We start from the raw sequence: 20,015 nt of genomic DNA, 5'->3' as shown, positions 1-20,015 counted from the left end.
GTGCCAGAGGACAGGAGTCTCTCTGGAGATGCAGAACAGATTCTCACATCCTTCTTCTCTTCGAGAAGTCCAGACTCTTCCCCACCTGGCTTATCCCCATGCCAATGGGAAAGGAGCAGCCTGTCCACCTTTGGAAAGAAGCATACAACCATGCCTTCCAAGCACGCCAGCTCTTTTCACTGATGCTCTACACTCTACCATCAGGGCTGGGACTAGGGAGACATCTTACCAATGCCCACTTTTTCATCACCTGCTTCTGAAGTATTCCTGTAGCATCTCATTGATTTTACAGCCCTGGTGTCACACAATGCTTTAAATAGAGGCACTGTCACGCCTGCCATTGGAAAAAGATGGAAAATATGGTATTGATATTTTCCTGGCTTGCTTCAGGTGCCAAGGATAACCTCTAATTTTGGGTGGGAGTAGTTTTGCAAACTAGCTCCAGGATACTGAGGTGGTTTGTGGTGTTGGATAAGGCTTAAAAAACAAATGTAGGGTCTTGGAAGGTGCTCCTGCTGCTTGAAGACACTGAAGTCACAGGCTGCAAGCCAGGTTGTTCAGCTTGGAGAAGAGAAGGCTCTGGGGAGACCTTAGAGCAGCTTCCAGTGCCTGGTCTAGTGGAAGGTGTCCCTGCCTGTGGCAAGGGGTTGGAACTGGAAAAGCTTTAAGGCCCCTTCCAACCCAAACCAGTCTGGGATTCTGTGATTCTATGAAGGTTCTGCTGAGAGAAATATGACCCTTGCAATGATACTCTCTTGAATAGTTTCTTTATTCTCTGCACTTTTCACAGAGCAAAGGAGATTAAAACAAAGAAAAAACCCTGATAATTTGGATGGGGAAGAAACAATAGAGACTGGGGAGAAAATGGAATTAGCAATATGTAGTTACAAATGTGAAGAAGTAGGTGACTTCAAAAGCTGTGAAAGAGGTAAAGCAAAGAGAAGAATGCTGCATTGGTGGCACAGCTGAGGGTTGCAATGAGTATGACTCCAAACTGATGGTCGACACTCTGAAAATATAATAAAAGAGAGAAAAAGAAAGAATAACCATCTCATTTGTTTGCATCTCAGTCAATGCACCCAAAGAACCAAAAGAAATCAGTGCACTTACACAGACTGCTAGATGCTTGCTATGAGTGTCTTTGGTTGAGGCTAGATTCAGTTATCAGTTATATTAATGGAAAGTTTCCCTTGGATTTCAAGTGGCCCGACGATGTATTTTGTGTCTGAAACTGTACAAAGCAAATCCTGACATGTTTTGTATTTTTTTTGTCAGCCAAAGTCAAGTTGCCCTTGGAGAGCGTGAAGATAATCCGTTTCAGTTGCGTAGAGGATCAGACAGTCACATAAATGCAGGTGTGTTGGCTCTTGAGGTTTGGTTTTGTTTGGTTTTTGGTGGGAGGATTAATTTCATAAACTATAGACTTTGTGGTTTGGGCTTTCGTTATTAATTGAGCTAAAGCTTAGTAAAACATGGAACACAGACCCCATAATACCCGGAGTGTGTGTTCATCCATTTCCTTTCTGCTCTTTCTATTTAAGCACTGGGTATAAAATGCAACAGAGATTTTCTTTCAGATCAGAGCTGTCTTTTATGCGTTCTTGGCAGCCTAAAAGCTATTGCATTAAACCTACTTAGTGCTGCTCTTTCCTTCTGGAGAGAGAGAAGTAATAATAAATAACAACTCTCCAATAATGCTCATTTCACTGTGACACGTTAAGTATCAGGAGTTTAAAAACAAAGGGTGAGAGGGGAGAAAACTACCAAATATTTAGCTGTTAAGGAGATTGTAAAACAAAAAGAGCTTCTATTTTTAAAGGAAATATAAATTGTACTGTTTATATTACCCAGCCTCAAGTATTGTTTTCCAGCCAGTTAACTTCTTAAGGATGTGAAAGTTATTCCTGCTTTACAGTAAGAAGAGAAACCTTCTAGTAGAATAGTTGTGGAACCACCAAAACAGAAGGGAATTACCTGGAACAGAGTTACCAGAAACAGAATAATCATTGACGTGTCTTTTTTTCACTTTTCTCCTCTTTTGTGAAAAGTGCTGATTTGGAATAATCAGGTTCCCCAATGTGAAGACTTTGAGGAATGCTGTGCTTAGCCCATAGTAGTATGCAGTACCCTCATTAAGCAATGGGTTTGTGTTCTCACAAACTCTTCTTCGCATTTTGCTTAACTATTTTTCCTCCTCTTTCAGTATCTAAACGTAAAAGAAGATTGCAAAGCCATGGCTTTCTGTGCGAAGATGAGGAGCACAAAGAAGAGCGAAGTAAACCTGGAAGCTCAGCATCAGGGTTTAGAAATACTTTTCTACCTGCAAGATAAAACTCCCATTTGTTACACCAGTGGCGAGTTCACCTCAGAGGAGCTGTGCATTGAAGCGGCCCAGAGGTGTTGTGAGTATATGGATTTTCTTTAAGTTCTCAGGTTCTCAAGGCCTGACAGTATTGAAAGAGATGCATCCTTCTCTGCATGTAAGTCAATGTCTGTAGAAGAAATACTCATGTTAGTAGTCTAGGGTTGGTTTGGGCAGTTCTTAAACTCTTTGGAGTGGAAGAAATGGTGGGACAGACTGTCTTGAGATTCATTGAAGTGATGAGCTCCCACCCTTGTGTGTCAGGTACAGGTACTGATTTCTCAATTTGGGTGGAATGATTAGGTTTCTTTTAAGAGAAGAGGAGACACTGTATAGAAGTTAACACAAAACTCATTTTACCTCATATACTAGTCAGGATCTGTCCCATCTTATAAAACAGTTTGGAGAGGGCTAATGAAAAAAAAAACCCAACCAAAATCTATTTGCTAGTTTTAGTTTTCTTTTACTTGACACTTCTTTGCAGAGAGTTACTCACCAGTTAAGATTACCTGAACTACACACAATTGCAGTAATGCATAAATGTATGATGAAGATGTCTTGCTTTGTCCTGTGGTCCTTGAGTCAGCAAAATACTTAAACATAGAATATATGTAATTCTACTGGAATTAGTGGATTTAATCTATGTTTCAGCCTCAGGAACCAGTGTACTTTTATATTTAAAGGTTCTTTCCTGCCCTGATCCCAATTTTGTGTTCCCCAAGCTTCATGGAACACTAAATATCATTCAGCTGATATGGGAGTGGTGAATCTGGCTGTATAAACGGGCAAACTGGGCCTAAGGTTTCCTGCAGCTTTAAAATGTTCTCCCATACCATTTTGATTCCTCTAGCATTTGGTGGCCTTCAGTTCATTTGCCTAATTGCTTCTCTTCCATTGGAAAGACAGGAATGATGGGAATCTGCAGGACAAACCTCATCAAATAAGTACTCACATTGGTTTTGAATAGTTTTAATGAAAATGAGGAGTACTTAAATCCACCTGTTCATGTCAGCATGTAAGAGCTGTGAACTGCTGCTGTTTGTATGGGTGTGAACCCACATTCTGTGCAACTGCTCCCAGTAATTTCGGTTGTCAGCTTAAAACCTTTGAAGAAATGGCTTAAAATGAGCTTTCCTTCAAATCACAACTTGGATGTTAATCTGTTGGTGGCATCTACATACTGCTTGTTGACCTGCAGAAGGCAGTGGCTGCCCAACCCCACCTTTAGGCCTCTCAGTTTTTGTTTCCTTGGCTTCTCTTCTTCCTTTCTGCTCTCTCCACAGTTCACAATAGAAATAGTTTCACTGAATCCTGTAGGACCCCAACAAAGTGCTCTGCAGTTGGCCTGATTTCAGAAAGACACTTAAGCACATGCCAGAGAGCTCCTTGCCTGACCAAGGGCTTATTGCCTCCTACTGAGCAGGAAACTGAAGCAAGGAATTCAAACAAGGGTAGACCTGGAAACATACCGTAGCCTGTTCTTGTCTGGGGTGATGTAAATGCGAAGGTTAAAGCAGGTCAGCCCAGACATACAAGTCCAAGTCTTGTTCTTTGTTGGAAAAGCCTCTGTTGAACTAGCAAAGAATGGAAAAATGACACGTTCTGTTTTCTGCTTGTTTGATAACGAAAAGGGGATTTTCATCATTTCACTAGATCCTTCTCTTTTGACTATGGCAGTAAAGTTTATTAACAAAACAAAACTGAGAACAAAGTAGTGGTTTTGTTCAAACACCCATTTCTGTGGTCAGGAAAAGGTGAAGATTTTCAAGTTAGATCCTTTTAAGATAGAAAACCTTTGGCAAAATCAGGATTTCAGAGTAAGTTTAATGTTTGAAGTAGCTGAAATAGGTTTAATACACGCTATAACCGATGGGGTGAACCAATGTGCACTTTGCAGTTCCACTTCACCCACAATTTCCTACTGTTTGTTTTAAACTAATCCTAGTATCAGTTTCTTTTTATGGTCTGTTTTGCAAGATCAGATATTTGCTTTACGCATTTGTATTTTTGGGGTGTGCATGTGCACTGTAGCCTTGTGATTCATACGCTTGTTTGCTTTTCTCTGACAGCTGTGTCTCCTCTGTGCCACAATCTCTTTGCACTGTATGATGAGAACAAAAGACTTTGGTATGCACCAAACCAGCTCTTTAAGATAGATGAAAAAACATCATACCGCCTCCATTATCGAATGAGGTAAGTGTAAAACATCTGAGAAATGATTCTTTAACCATATGTGGATGCTCCGACTCCTTCTATTGAAGAAGCAGGAAAGCAAAAGCGAAGGAAGCAGCTTGCTTTTCACAGCAAGGGTAAGAAGTTAACTGTAAAGGCTTAAAATGTCACCTGATTTTTGTTTTCATCTTTGCTACATAACCTTGAAGAAAAGCCCCAGAAGCTGAAAACCCACAAGAACTCACAAAGCTTGTTGTGATGGAATTAGCTAAAAGCTGAAAACCAAAAGGCTCAAAAACGTTTTCTTAGGTCTGTATTTCGCATGTTTCAATTTCCATTTGAAGTGTCCACAGTGAGCTGTGCTCCTAATGAAGTCAGTGGGAATTTTACTACTAACTTGAAAGGAAAAAGCAACATGCTGCTGCTGCTTATGAAATGCTCCTCTAGGGCTGTAGGGGAATCCGTGTGACTTCGCTGTGGGTGGCACGCACTACACTGGAGGAAACATCAGACCACAGAAACCTTTGTTCCCATTTATCCAACACGTACCATCACGTTGGACTTCAGGTGGCATTCTTATAATACAGAATGTAGCCTGTTTCGATCTCTGGGGCTGAATGTGCACATCAGCCCTCATCCACTGGAAAAGGAAAGCAGTAATGCTGGCAACTGTTGAGCACTCTCACATACTCTACCTAAAGGATGTCCTCCTTTTAGGATTTGATAGAAACCAAATTCTGCATGTTATACTGCCTTATTTTCTTGAGTTTTATTCTGACTTCTTGCATCAGTATGAGCTGTAAGTGTATGATACAGGAGAAAAATATATAGAATAAACTTTGCTTTCAGGATTAATTAGTGCAGAAGCTTTACCCATCTTCCTAAAGCAAGTCCACAGAGCATTCATGTCGATTCTTCAAGGTACAACTGTGAGAAAATAAGCTTCTATGTAATATTCCCTCTGCCTTGAAGTGTAATACATACATGGTCAGTTTGGGCTATAGAGAAAAAATTTGAAGTGATAATACAGCATGTTAACACCTTTTTCCTGATAATCTCTAGCTAAACAACATGACTGTCACTTGTACATGCTAATGGGAGAACTGGCCTGTAGAAACTGCAGTTTGTGCGTTCAAACTGTTTTCTAGGCTTGATAGAGAGTAACAACCACTTTGCTTATTGCAGATACAAAGAGAGATTTGAAAATGGGATCTTTGAACGTAAGCTATGTCAGTTCTGATCGCATTTGTACCAGGCTGGAATTGTTATTTTTGATGGATGAACTGTTATGAGACAAAAAGAATACTGTCAGTCAGCAAAAAGATCTTTGCTTTTCAAGTAATGATGATACCTATACCTATTTTTAGAAGAGGAAGAGGATACTATAGTCTTGTCTTTTTGCTTTAACACAGTCTATTAGTGGTATTAATGACTTAACCTTCGCTAATCTCAGATTTAAACAGCTGTGATTAAGTTTGGCAGATAAACACTATACAGTAATGGAATTGAGTGACTCTCTAAAAGAATCTCTGAGGACTCTAATGGCCTCTTACAGAGCATTAAGTGCCTTTTCATGCTTTAAGACACAGTCAGATTAACCATATACTGGATAATAAAAGAATTTCTTGGTTTAAGGCAAGTTTGGGGTATTTTCCCCTAATATTGAATTTCCTTGATGTGGTCTGTTTTTCTCTGTAGAAGAAGGTGGTATTTTAAGAGTGTAGTTGTGGGAATTTAAATCTCTGAGTAGAAGCATGATTAAAAAGTAGTTTCTGCTGTGTTTGGTGTTAATGTGTTTCTGCTTTGGGTGAATGATGAGAGCTCCCTCCAGGTGCTCTTTCATTCCTACTGCATCCTACCTGCACGGTGGGTACCACCACCTTCTCTAAAACTGCTTGAACAGCTCCCTCTTACAGACCTTAGGCTGTTCATAACTATCAAATGTTAGGTATATGGGCAAAATTAATCTATGCTGAACTTTGTTTTCTGGAAATTCTTTTCTTCTACCATTTTATAGACTGAAGCTATGGAAAATGCCCTGCTTTCTATATTTAAAAGTTCTGGTGGTTTATTTTCTTAAGCTTTGGAGCTGGGATTTGAAGTTTGGCAGGGACATTTCTTTTGTCAGATGTACTCCATGCATGAGACTTGGCAAACTTTGGGGCCAATACTATGTATTTAAATCATCTCATATGCATTTAAGAAGAGGCTATATGAGTTAAGCACTAAAATCTAAAGATTCCCATCTCCCTCGGAATACTGTATTGGTGAAGTGGTATTTTCCTTCCTTTCATTTCTGACCTATTGTGTGTCTTGGCTTGGGCATCTGAACTGAGAGCAGAGCAGAGCCCTGAAAAATGACAAGCAACGCAGGATTGTGAAACTGTTCCCTAAATGAATGTTGTTTATTTTGAGCTCTGCAAGAGGCAGAATTCCTCTTGAAAAAGGAAAATGATCTGGCCTTATGTAATAGTGCACTGTGTTAGTCTGTATATAATCATTTAGTCATTAAATCATTTTTATGTGGACAACCTTATTTCTGAAATTACATTGATAGATTTGATTTAGTTATGTCCTATTAATATTGTATATATAGAATGAAGGTATGTGACTGAGTAGTTTCAAATGCTTTTAGATGTTTTGATTTTTGTCCCACTGCTGAAAGCTTTAGGTTTGGTTTCTGACTGTGTGAACTTCCCGTCCTCCTCCTTTCCCCATCGGATCTGTGCCAGCTGCTGTACTTCTGGTAGCAGTTTAAAAGGACTTGCTTTTCACTAGGAACTCTTTAACTGGACCTGTATTTCTTTCACTTGCCCCAAGTTTAAAAGAACAAAAACCTACAACATCAGAAACCACAAAATTTCATAATATCCTGGACTAGTTATCACACCAGCTGATGGAGGAGGAGTTTAACTACTCAATGGCTGCATTGTGTTTTAAGCCAGAGGTATCAGTGTTTCTTGGTGCAGAGAAGGGACTTAGTGGACATGTTTCTGGCACCTCTGGAAGGAAGGACTGCGAGAGCTGGTATAGGTGAAAGAGAGCAGCAGGTCCCCCTCCAGCATTGGCCAGATTGACTGGGTGAAGTGCAAAACTGCTCCTTCCCCGGGAGTTCTGCAGTATCTTCAGTATTGTCAGGAGTGTTTGACATCGTTGTGTTTTGGTGTTCCAACTCACACTATAGCTACAGGCTTTTGGGGGACTTAAAAAGACTTATCAAAAAGAAAGGATGGACAGAAACAGAGTACAGAAAGTCTCTGAAACAGTAATTTGATATGTAATGCTTCATTCGTCATAGAATCACAGAATCCCAGACTGGTTTGTGTTGGAAGGGACCTTAAACCTCCTCCAGCTCCAACCCCCTGCCATGGGCAGGGACACCTTCCACTAGAGCAGGTTGCTCCAAGCCCCTGTGTCCAACCTGGCCTTGAACACTGCCAGGGATGGGGCAGCCACAGCTTCTCTGGGCACCCTGTGCCAGCGCCTCAGCACCTTCACAGGGAAGAGCTGCTGCCTCAGAGCTCATCTCAGTCTCCCCTCTGGCAGGTTAAAGCCATTCCCCTTGGCCTGTCCCTACAGGCCCTTGGCCAAAGCCCCTCTCCAGGTTTCCTGGAGCCCCTTTAGGCACTGGAGCTGCTCTAAGGTCTCCCCTTCAGGAGCCTTCTCTTCTCCAGGCTGAACCAGCCCAGCTCTCTCAGCCTGGCTCCAACTCTCTCTGCCTCTCAGTAAAGATTTCTCAGAAGTTGCTAACAGAGGCTTAAACTCTAAACTAGTTTATTTTTAGCAGATGCCAACTCCTTTAGCAGGTTTTCAGTGAAATATCTTTGTGTACGGATATGAGTAAAAAGCTTGTTTGCAATATACACAATTGACTGTGTCCCTTTAAAGCCAGATGGTTTGAATTAGTGCCTTTTTCACCAGCTCCATTGAAACCAGCAGGAAGCAGCAATTCCAGGGAGTGAGAGAAGCCAAAATTCCAGGGAAGCATCACACTGCTTCCCGCTCCAGCCGTAGGGGGTACTCACAGTCTTGCCTTGTTCATTGCTTCATTGCCAATAGATGAGGAGGTCTGAAGTCTTGTTAGCCCTTTGGAGGAGTCATTTTACCTTGGAATGCTAATGCCAACCATTGCACAGAGTATTAACACTCTTGCACTGCTCAAGCAATGTAAGAGGTGATGGAAACGTAACTGTCATCTGAGTGGCAGCTTCTCGCAGGAGGATGTGACAGGCAGCCAGGCATGGTGTTGTATTTAGAGTGAGATACCTGTTGAGTGGAAATGCTGAAAACCTTTGACTAATAGACCATTTTCCCCCAGTTTTTCCCCATTTCCTCAGGCCAGGCATGAGGTTTCGGCAGTGACCACTTAAGTTCCAACCTCAGGGCAGAAGATTGATGGATTTTGACTTTTAACTGGTTTTCTTTTAGAAGTTTAAAATACATATATAAACACAGGATTTCCCTGAAAGTTTTTAAAGTTTATTCCTCTTTTCTTGCAAGATACTACTTTACAAACTGGCATGGGACAAGTGAAAATGAACCCTCAGTGTGGAGGCATTTCCCAAGGAAGGCAAAGAACTATGAGAAGAAGCTAGGGCCAGAAGGAACCCCTATTCTTGATGCAAACTCATTAGAATACATCTTTGCCCAGGTAAGAGGTTGCTTGCAAGTGTCTCTGCCATTGTAGTCACACAAAACCTATTTGATCCAGTAGAAGCTGCTTTAAAGACCTATTTTCAGACTTCCAAAGTACATGTGACATTACCTGTTAGTATTGATAAGTGTTTTCTTCATAATTCTGTGTGGTGGAGAGAAAATGTGCTATAGGAAGAACAACCTACCCATATGCAAGGTGTGTAAGAAACTATCTCACTGTCCAAAAAGGGCTATATTTTTATAGCATATTTTCTTTCAATATTAACTATTTTTGGATATAAATGCTGTCACCTTTTCTTTTGTGAAACATTTGCAGTAACTTTGACATCTGTAGTCCTGCAGAGGAGCAGGAGTATTAAAACTGACAGTACGGTGTCCTTTTAATGAGGGTGTTTGCTGTGTGGTATTAAAACGTGGACTAGTAATAACCCCTGTCACACAGCCCTTCCATGCTGTTTTTCCTTCCTTGTGTTGTGCCTCCCCTTGTTGGCAGTACAGGCAGCACGCTGGTTATGGCAAGTAAAGCAGGGTCCCTATTTCGGGAAGCTTGTGCTCGTGTACAGAAAGGTTTGTATACACACAAATGATTTTGGAAACCAGAAACTATCTGGTTTCACCAAAGAAATGGGAACATTAAAGTTGATGAAGGCTTGTGAAATGAGCAAATTAAATGTACTGAGAAGAACTTGTTTACTGTTAATTCTGAGTATAATTCTGAGTATAATTACTGCAGAACGTTCAGGCTTTGAAACGTGGTTGTGTCCTTCAGCAAAAGAAATAACATGAAGCTGCTCTAGTGAATCCTTGTTTTATGGTGAAATCACAATAAAAGAAAACACCCAAGTTAGCTACAGCTATGTGTGCATTTTAACGGTGCTGCTTGCATTCTAAAATAGTTAAAAAAGCAACTGTTTTTTCCTCAAAAAGAATGAAAACGCTGTTTTAAGTTGCGGAATGAGTAGGGACCCTAATGGATATTGTCAGACAATGTTGCATTAAGCATTTACTTTTGGGTAATAACATTAGGAAAAGGACAACGTCAGAAAAACACTGATGCTAGTATAAGGCAACAGAAATGTCTTTGCTGGTAACTCAAATATTTTTCAGTCACAGAGCAAAGCGTCCGCCATAGAGTTTGCAGTTTTGGTTTTGAGATGTGGCTTAGAGACTGTGTGTGAGGTTCATCCTTGAGGTGCTTTCCAACCTGGTATTCTGTGATTCATAGAGACACAGAATCAGGTTGGAAAAGACCTTTAAGCTCAAGTCCCACCGTTGGCCAGCACTGCCAAGGCCACCACTAACCCATGGCACTGAGGCCTCGGCTACACGGGGTGTGAACACTTGCAGGGACGGTGACTCCAGCCCTGCCCTGGGCAGCCTGTTCCAATGCCTGAGCACCCTCTGGGGAAGGAATTGTTCCTCAGCTCCATCTAAACCTCCCCTGGTGCAGCTTGAGGCCGTTTCCTCTTGTCCTGTCACTTAGGAGAAGAGAACAGCCATGAGGTGATGAATCATAGAATCATAGAATAGTTAGGGTTGGAAAGGACCTTAAGATCATCTAGTTCCAACCCCCCTGCCATGGGCAGGGACACCTTACACTAAACCATGTCGCCCAAGGCTCTGTCCAACCTGGCCTTGAACACTGCCAGGGATGGAGCATCCACAACCTCCCTGGGCAACCCATTCCAGTGCTTCACCACCCTCACTGTAAAGAACTTCTTCCTTATATCTAATCTAAACTTACCCTGTTTAAGTTTGAAGCCATTACCCCTTGTCCTACCACTACAGTCCCTAAGGAGGAGTCCCTCCCCAGCATCCTTATAGGCCCCCTCCAGATATTGGAAGGCTGCTATGATGAAGGGCAGAGATAAAGCAGACACACCAAGTACTTATTGTGTAGCAGAATAAAAAAGTCGTGATGGTGCTAGAACGGGATAGGGTGATGCTTTCTTTAGCTAATTACAAGAAAAGTTAATTTTTGGTGTGGGTTAATATATAAAAGAAGAGGACAGGGGTGTTGGAAGCGTCTGAGCAGTGTAGTGTTCTACCTGGGTGTCTACACATGTTCCTGGTGAAACCCACAATGCTATGGACTGCTGTGGGATGGATATGCTGTGACAATCCACGTGGTGATTCCACCTCTTCCACAAACTGTGGTTGTAAAACACTTCCGTCAGGCACAAATGTTGGTTTCTTCTCTAATAGGCAGGGTTTGTGGGTCACTAGTGCTTGCCTCTGTTTCTGTTTTGCTGGCCAAGAAAAGACTGTGTTTACTGCACAGCTCTTCCCTTCTCTTCCTACCCCTTCCTGTCCTGGCTTTCAGTTTTGGGTGACTCTTCTTGCTCAAGGAGAGCCTCAGATCTTGTGACATATTGCTTGCTCATAGATAAACCATGGCAAATCTGGCAGCCTTTTTGTTTCCTTGCTTCCTGTCAAGGGTCAGTATGACTTGGTGAAAGGCCTGGCACCGATCCGTGATCCTAAAAATGATCAAGAGGTTCATGAAATTGAAAACGAATGTCTGGGCATGGCTGTCCTTGCAATCTCTCACTATGCCATCAAGAAAAATGTGAAGCTTCCAGAGCTTCCCAAAGATATGAGGTGAGCTGGGATAACTTCTTTGTCTCTCTTGGGTCTGCTGTACTTTTCTTCCAGAAGGGATTTTAAGCATTTTACCTTCCAGGGTCTGACTGTACAGGAGTTACAAGTTCCAACACTACTATTGCTAAGTGGGTCTTCCTCATCTTGTCAATAGGGATATGTATTAGAAAACCTGAGGTTTTTTCTCATCTGGACAGTATTTGAAATCTATGAAGCTAGTGCAGCCAGCACACTGATGTGTTGGGTACCAAGTGGCTTGCTGTAAATTCAGGATTCTGGGTTAGTAGGGTCAGAAATGACAGCATTAAGTGGCAACCTAATGAGAAAACAGTTAGAATAAATCAATTTGATTATTGATTTAAGTGGGCTGTATCCATCTGACTAAAAAGCTTTCAGATAAGGTTATTACCTGACTTGCTGTTGGCTATTAATGCTGTAAACTACTGTTACAGTGCCAGCTACGCAGTGGTTTACTGCATCTTGTTCTCTGTAACGTTCCAAGTAAGGCAGCTGCACATTTTAGAGTTATAAGCTTAGGAGACAACAGTATTAACTCATAGCATTGTTTTTCCTTCTAGTTACAAGCATTACATTCCTGAAACTCTGAACAAGACTATCAGACAGAGGAATTTCTTAACCAGGATTCGGATAAATAATGTTTTCAAGCATTTCCTCAAAGAGTTTAACAACAAAACCATTTGTGACAGTAGCGTGACTTCACGGGATCTGAAAGTGAAATACCTGTCAACCATGGAGACCTTGACCAAACATTATGGAGCAGAAATCTTTGAGACTTCTTTTTTGCTGATTTCATCTGAGAATGAAATAAATAGATCTAATTGTGGAGACAATGAGGTGCTCCCACTGTATGAAGTCATCGTAACGGGAAACAATGGAATTCAGTGGAGGCTCAAGCCAAATGTAAGTATCCCTCGATAAATGGGAGTTAGAGGATTGCTTTGGGGGGCATATCAACTGGTAAAAAGTGGTCATGATCTTCAGACCCTGTGGATCAGCTTTTTATTGGAAGGACTTCTTTTGTAGGATTTATGCAGGTTGGAAGGGACCTCAGGAGGTGTCTAGTCCCAACGCCCTGTTCACGGTTAGCTTTGAGATCAGGCCAGGTTGTTCAGGGCTTTATCTATTCTGGTCTCAAAAACTTCCAAGGATGGGCACTGCACAGGCTCTGGGCAACCTGTTTACCAGGAAAATTAGAGACTCTACTGTATAATTAAAGACTATACAGTGTTTGGGCACTGGAACAGGTTGCCCTAAGGAAGTTGTGAATTCTCCATCCCTGGCAGTGCTCAAGGCCAGGTTGGACACAGGGGCTTGGAGCAACCTGCTCTAGTGGAAGGTGTCCCTGCCCGTGGCAGGGGGTTGGAGCTGGATGAGCTTTAAGGTCCTTTCCAACACAAACCATCCTGTGATTCTATGTATCTGCCGGACCAGACACAAGTCTTGCAAGATTAACATCTGTGGGGTTCCTTATGGTTTGGTGCTCTGTCTTGATACCATAGTCTTAATACTGTCCGTATATGGCACCCCAGGTGCTGTATTTGCTCATACTCGCAGACTTTTCATAAACAAACTAAAATACGGTGACATTAAAGCTAAGCTTTCTCACCTCAGTGATATTTTACATGATGTTCCCTGTTTCAGTGCTGTTCATTGAGGTGACTTTGCTTAACCCTCTTCTGTACTTTGTGGACATAAATATGCTCCGGGTTTGAAGGGGTTATGGCACATTCTATGGTTTTTCTCCACATATAATGCTTGAAAAATAGACCTCTTTTTGCTTGCCTCAGTTCCCCAGAGTGGTGAGAACCCTACCGATAACTATCTTTTGTAGGAGAAACTATTGTGTTTCACTCCATTTAGATGTAACTTAACTATCTCTATCTCTGATGGGGAATTTCTGTTTTAAATGATAATATTAATGGGGGGGAAGGGAAGGAAGAATTGATATTTGAGCAGAAAAGCTTGCAAGAAATGCAGCCTCTTTCTTGTAAGGTTCCTGCTTCTGCTGATTTATAGATTGTACTTATTTAAATCCCTAAAGCAAAGACTTTCATCTCAGTGAGAACCTTTCTGTGACCCTTCAGCCCTGCCAAGAGAGAGGAAAGTCACCTGTCTAATGATCACTTGCTTTCATCCTCATAAAAACTCTCTCTTATGGACAGTTCTTGATAGAAGTATATCCTTGCAATACAGATACTCTGAACGTGTAAATGAATTGATAATTCAATGCAAAAAGCATAAGAGAACTAAATAGCTCTGGAAAATTAATTTGTCATCAATTTTTGTTTTACAGTAAAAACACTTTGCTAAAAAGTACATGTTTTTATTAGTATACTTTTATCCAAAATCTATTTGCAGTCTGTACAGACAGAGAAAGAGAAGAAGAAGAAAACTGATGGTAAAACCAGAAAAGACGAAGAAAAACACAAAATTCGAGACACATGGAACAATTTCTCTTATTTTCCTGAAATCACTCACATTGTCATCAAGGAGTCTACAGTCAGCATTAACAAGCAAGATAACAAAAGGATGGTAAGAACCAAACCTTGGATAGGTTTCCCTCCCCTGGGAAGCTCTAGTGACGCAGTGTTATTGGCCCAAGAGGTGACAACCTCCTTGAGGAACAGTTTAACTCTTGAATAACAGTTAAATATGCTGTCCCTAACATTGTCTAGATGCAGAAGTGTTAGAAGATCAGCAAGTTGGTGAGCACCATTGATTCTCTAAGCTTGTTACTGCATACCACCAGTGCCTGGTGGCCTCCTTGCTGCACTTCTCAGCCCATGGCCTTCCTGTGTACACCTTGGATAGCCACAAGCAGCATCAAGAAAGGTGCCCATCAAGGATGGCAAAGAGGAGACAGATACAGAGAGGACCTGGGAAGGAAGGAGAGGAGGTTTCTAGATATGCGATTTAAGTGTCCAAAGTGATTCTTCTTGCTGTAGGCTGCCCACTGTTAGAATTGGGAAGGGAGCTGCCTAAATGCTCTTGGCTTCAAGTCCAATGTGACTGCCCTATTCCTGAACTGTGGCATTTCACAAAGGCTGGCACGAGAATTTGCCTTAGAGATCTTGTGTAGGATTACAGCAGAACACATCATGCTGGAGAACCAAAGTTTCTAGTCAGTAACGGGTGGGGAAGACAGAGGATAGCCAGCATTGGCTCCCTAAATGTGGTTTTCTGTTGAAGGTTTCTGGGCAATTTTTTAGCCACTCTATGCAAAAATCTGTGGATATTGAAACACCATGAAATGTTTTATCAGAACTATAAGAATTCTTTACTAAAGTACCCTTTTGTTGTAGGAATTAAAGCTGTCCTCACATGAAGAGGCCCTGTCGTTCGCATCGTTGATAGATGGGTACTTCAGACTTACAGCAGATGCTCACCATTACCTCTGCACAGATGTGGCTCCCCCACTGATTGAGCACAACATAAAAAACGGATGCCATGGACCCATTTGGTTAGTAAAATGTTTGATTGTTATTTTTCCACTTGAATAATTAGTCCTGTAATACTGCTGCACTGAGGATACTGAATCCACTGAGGAAATTGGACATTTGGAAGGCTGTTAATTACCAAAAGGTTTTTGTAAGTTGTAGAACAACTTAAGTTTGCTAAGGATTATGTGGAAAAAGACCATCACTGTTTCTCTCCACATAAATTTACTCATCTCTAAACCCCGTGTTTCCTCATTATAGGAGTGTTTTGAGGCTTACTTCACTAATAGAGATGAAGATCATTGTCTGTTGAACAGATGGGAATATTTTACGTAAACAGCATTGAACTGTATTTACACTGACCCCAGGAGTCCTTGGGTGGCTGAACAAAGCCTTTTGTTGTTTTAAATAGCTAAAGCAATTATTTTCCTTTCATAGAATCATAGAATCCCAGACTGGTTTGGGTTGGAAGGGACCTTAAAGCTCATCCAGCTCCAACCCCCTGCCACGGGCAGGGACACCTTCCACTAGAGCAGGTTGCTCCAAGCCCCTGTGTCCAACCTGGCCTTGAACACTTCCACCTTTTTGCCTTTTCTTTGTGTGTTTAAAGATGCAGTATATAGCAAACTGGGAGTTTATGTGTGCACTGTGTTGGATGTGGAATTTCCCCGTTAAGCATGCTAAGAGCTTAACAAATGTTTCTTCCCTTGCTCTGTGCAGCTAAATGCGAGTATGTGTAATGCGCACAAATCATGGTTTAATAATAATAATATAAATATTTCTAAGTTGCTGTTACACATTTTTGTTCCAAATTACTTTCCTGTGTGTTTCCTAATAATAGATTTGAGATGCAACTGTTCATTGGTTGGTTTTCCTCATGTGTACCTTGACTCTTTCAGCACGGAATACGCCATCAACAAGCTGCGCCAGGAAGGGAACGAAGCAGGAATGTATGTGCTGAGGTGGAGCTGCACAAACTTTAACCACATTCTCATGACAGTGACTTGTTCTGAAGGCTCAGAGGTACGTTAAGTGTGGAGCCCCAGCAGTAATCTGATGATGAGCTGAAGACTAGCAGCTCCCTGCAATCCATGCTCATGCATTTGTGTTCTTTAGGGCAGTCACCCTTATGTCCATGCGATAGCTGGTGCAGCAGAGGGTAGAGAATTGTACTCATAGCTTCATTTTCCCCAGACCCTCTACAAATATGCTGTATCTACAAAGATGATTCGTGACACCCAGAACATTTCCATTCATAGCAATAAAGCTGTGCAAGAACATGGTTGAAATTAAGCATTTTAAACTCATATGGTGTGAGGATGGCATACACAACTTGTCACTGCAACTTAGCTAATGTTTCTTGAACATGGGTTTAATTATATGAATGTATTTCTTCTGTCACACTGTAAAAGAACAGTGCATGAGGACAGTTGCCCTTACATGTAGAGCACCACAGAAGGAGATAGATACACAGTTAGCTGGTGGAACATACTTCTTGAAAGGTGATTGATAAGCAAAAGCTCATGATGTGGGGATAGGTGAGGAAACCAGATGGTGATGGTGAGAAGTAGAAAAGAAGAATGCAGGAACTGCACAGAAGTTCAGCTGAAGTCTGCTTCTGACTTGCTGCTTTGGAGAAAATACTTCAGGTGTTCACACAAGGATAATAATAGCATAAACACATATAAGCTGCTGTTCTTCCCTTAGAAATACATGTAAATAGAATCAACCATGAGGTCAAGAAGGGAAATTTGATACTGGGTTCATCTTCTGTAGACATTTCTGGAAGAACTAGATGATCATCACTGTCTTGTAAAAGACAGGGCAACTGAGGCATTGAAATAAGAAATTAATTTTGTCTTGGAAAACATTCGACCTCTTTGTGAGGCTTAAAGAGGAAAGGGAGAGGTGACACGAAGCTGTGATACGGTAGAGGTGAGGCAGAGGCCTTGAAAGGGCTGAGATAGGTAAGTGCAAAAGTTCAGTCCTTTGAAACTGGGAAGTGTGAGCAACAGCCTGAAATCCTGTTTCACTTGTTGAACAATCTGGGTTGTGAAAGGGAGTTTTGCTATTTTTAAGTGGAGATGTTGAAACCATGGTCCAGCTTCTGCAATTCTTGATCAAGTGATGAGAAGACTCCTTCAGGAAGAGTCAGGGCTTCCACATACTCTCAGGCTCTGCAAAACACAGACGCCAGAATTTATTAGATGATTGCATCTTTAAGTTGCACTCTGTTATTATAAGTGTTCCTGGGACTGAAGGTTACAGGAATTTTAGGGCTGTTTCTACTTTGTTGGAGTTCAGTTAGAGGACCCTGGCATAGAGGCAAGTCATTACTGGTCCTACATGTAATTTCAAAGGCTTTTGGGAAGTTTTTGTGGCTTAACAGTCTTTCACTTTAATGATTAAATTTTGGTTTTTTTCCCCCTAATAACAGATGGTAAATAGTTCAGTCCAGTACAAGAACTTCCAGATTGAAGTGAAGAAAGGTGGGTACTTCCTACATGGATCCAGCAAATCTTTCTCATCCTTAAAAGAGCTGATGGATCACCTGAAGGGACAAATACTTCGGACAGACAACATAAGCTTTACACTGAAGAGGTGCTGCCAACCAAAACCAAGAGGTAGTGTGTCCTTTAAGAGAAGCAACAAACTTTGTTGTTGAAAGAAAACAAACTCCAAGGATAAGAGGCATTCTTGGTGTCTCGTTTGTTCTGTGTCCTCATGTGAAGCTCATTTGTCACTTAAGAAATGATATTTAAGGTTTCTTCCTTCATTGTGGAGGAGGAGTCTTATCAAAAAGCAAACCCAAGCCCCGTGAACAAGGTTTTAGGGGCTTCCTTTCCACTTTACAAGCTTAGCACAGGATGCTCAGGAGGTGGTGCTTCTCATGAGCCGCCTTTGTGTGAACTTTTCACATGACACTGAGTTTCCCTTTTTCCACCTAGAAGCTGGCCCTGCAGAGGTGGACTCTAGATTTGTCTGAAAGGAAAATGGCACAGCTGACTCAGAGCCATGGGCTGAAGTGCTGTGGGGAAGCAGGAACCATATAAGGTTCTTTGCTCCACCGTGTCACGTATGCCAGGCAGTGTCACCATTCATCACGTCATGTTCCTCTACCAAAGGAGGGTTGCAGCCTGCAGTGGTTGTGTGGCAACCTCTGGTTTGAAGCTTGTTTGCTCTCATGTTGAGCTGCTGTTTAGCCTATTAGGCATGAAGCAGCAGGGAAAGCTTGGTCTGCAACTGTTAGCAAGCAGAACAGCCTTGGAGTCAGTAAATCCATCTGCGAGGTCAGATTTGAGAGGGCTGGGACAATCCTGCATTTGTTAAACTGCCAATGCCAGCACTTACTGAAATGGTTTGCTATAAACTACAAGTGTCTTGCAGCTGAGTTTTGTATGAAAGGGAAACACAGTGGTGTGATTGTGTGATCTGATAGTGGTTTCCTGTTGGAAGAAGGGAAATAACTGAGCTGCATTAATTACCTGCTTGTTCTGATGGCTTTAGAGGAGAGTTCCCTGTAGATGGGCACTGAGCTTAAAGCAGCACTTTGAGGCGCCTTGGTAACTGTCTGGAGCATGGAGAGATTATACATTTTGACTACGTTTTGACAGCGGTATTTGGAATAAAATGAAATGAATCAAGGAGTTGACTGCCCACTTCAGCTTTTCACTGGAATTACAGTGGGATCCAGCACGTTATTTGTGCTGTTCCCTGTTCTGTCTCTTCCCTGTTTAGTTTTCTTTCCTTCTGTTTGAATCTATTTAATTGGTTATTCACAAAGAATAATGCAGAAATAAAGCTGGTTTCCAGTGTATGATTCATGACTGGTTGTTTTCAGAGTGCTAGATCCCACTTTAGCCCTGGTGCACATGTGCTGCTCACAGGAATGGGAAGGCCAGATGCACACAGACATCTAAGGCCATTGTATTGTAATAAATAATGCCTGCTGTTCAACACAGGAAGACAAAACTCATGTGCGAGGCTTTGGGATCTAACCATGCCTCTCCCTGACCAGAAGCAGTGGGGACGAAGAACCAGTCTTTTGAGTCTTCTCCTTCTGCCATTTCCCATTCCTCAATTTAATTCCAGTGCTCTGGAAACACACTGTTGGTGTTTCCAAGGGTGCAAGAAGTTTTCAAGGCAGTGAAGAGAAGAAATGAGATTCCAGCTTCCCCTTACCCATCTGCACACTGGGAAGGAGGGAATGTGTGCTATTTTACTTAGTGTACAGCAGAGGTATCACCTCTTTCAGTCCTGGGTATTTCTCTGTGCAGTAAACACTATTCAGTTTCTTAATATCAGCCCCAATATGGCTAATACTAACATTGTGTATATAATATATGTAGCTCTGCTTTAGTGAATTCTCTGTTGAATGACAGAAGTTACTTGAGCACAACGTAAGTCAAAGTTTCTTCTTTTCTCCCTCTTCCTCATTCATCTAGGGGTTTTACTTTGCAGTGAGCATATGCAGCAATGTTACTGACTGAGAAGGGTGAATGCTGTTATCTTTGACAAGTCTTAAAGAATCTTTTCTCTCCTTGCCTTCCAGAGATCTCCAACTTGCTGGTTGCAACCAAGAAGGCACAGGAATGGCAGCCAGTCTATCACCTGGGGCAGCTGAGCTTCCATCGAATCCTCAAGGAGGAAATCATGCAGGTAGGTAGCTGCTGAACAAGTGTGGCAGCCCACTGTACCCCGGCCAGTAATACAAAATCACCCCATTCCAGCTGCTTCTTCCTCTCCCATTTCTCCTCAGCAAGACT

At 41.8% G+C, this 20,015-nt stretch overlaps 1 protein-coding gene across 2 annotated transcripts in view; it reads left to right on the top strand.

Moving 5' to 3' along the window:
* JAK1 (Janus kinase 1) overlaps positions 1-20,015 on the top strand; it is a 63,756-nt gene that overhangs the window by 32,196 nt on the left and 11,545 nt on the right. The window contains exons 2-12 of one of the 2 annotated variants that reach the window (XM_030493960.1): positions 1,276-1,355; positions 2,204-2,402; positions 4,432-4,555; positions 9,035-9,185; positions 11,628-11,791; positions 12,370-12,712; positions 14,171-14,344; positions 15,115-15,272; positions 16,149-16,272; positions 17,684-17,873; positions 19,802-19,908. In XM_030493960.1, the coding sequence (XP_030349820.1) occupies positions 1,350-1,355; positions 2,204-2,402; positions 4,432-4,555; positions 9,035-9,185; positions 11,628-11,791; positions 12,370-12,712; positions 14,171-14,344; positions 15,115-15,272; positions 16,149-16,272; positions 17,684-17,873; positions 19,802-19,908 (1,740 nt within the window). In that variant the 5' untranslated portion in view covers positions 1,276-1,349. The remainder of the gene's footprint in view (positions 1-1,275; positions 1,356-2,203; positions 2,403-4,431; positions 4,556-9,034; positions 9,186-11,627; positions 11,792-12,369; positions 12,713-14,170; positions 14,345-15,114; positions 15,273-16,148; positions 16,273-17,683; positions 17,874-19,801; positions 19,909-20,015) is intronic. The other variant, XM_030493961.2, reaches the window with a different exon arrangement.

The sequence above is a fragment of the Strigops habroptila genome, chromosome 8 (genome assembly GCF_004027225.2).
Source record: "Strigops habroptila isolate Jane chromosome 8, bStrHab1.2.pri, whole genome shotgun sequence".
In the NCBI taxonomy this organism is placed as follows: Eukaryota; Metazoa; Chordata; class Aves; order Psittaciformes; family Psittacidae; genus Strigops; species Strigops habroptila.
This window is presented reverse-complemented; position numbering and strand designations above follow the sequence as displayed.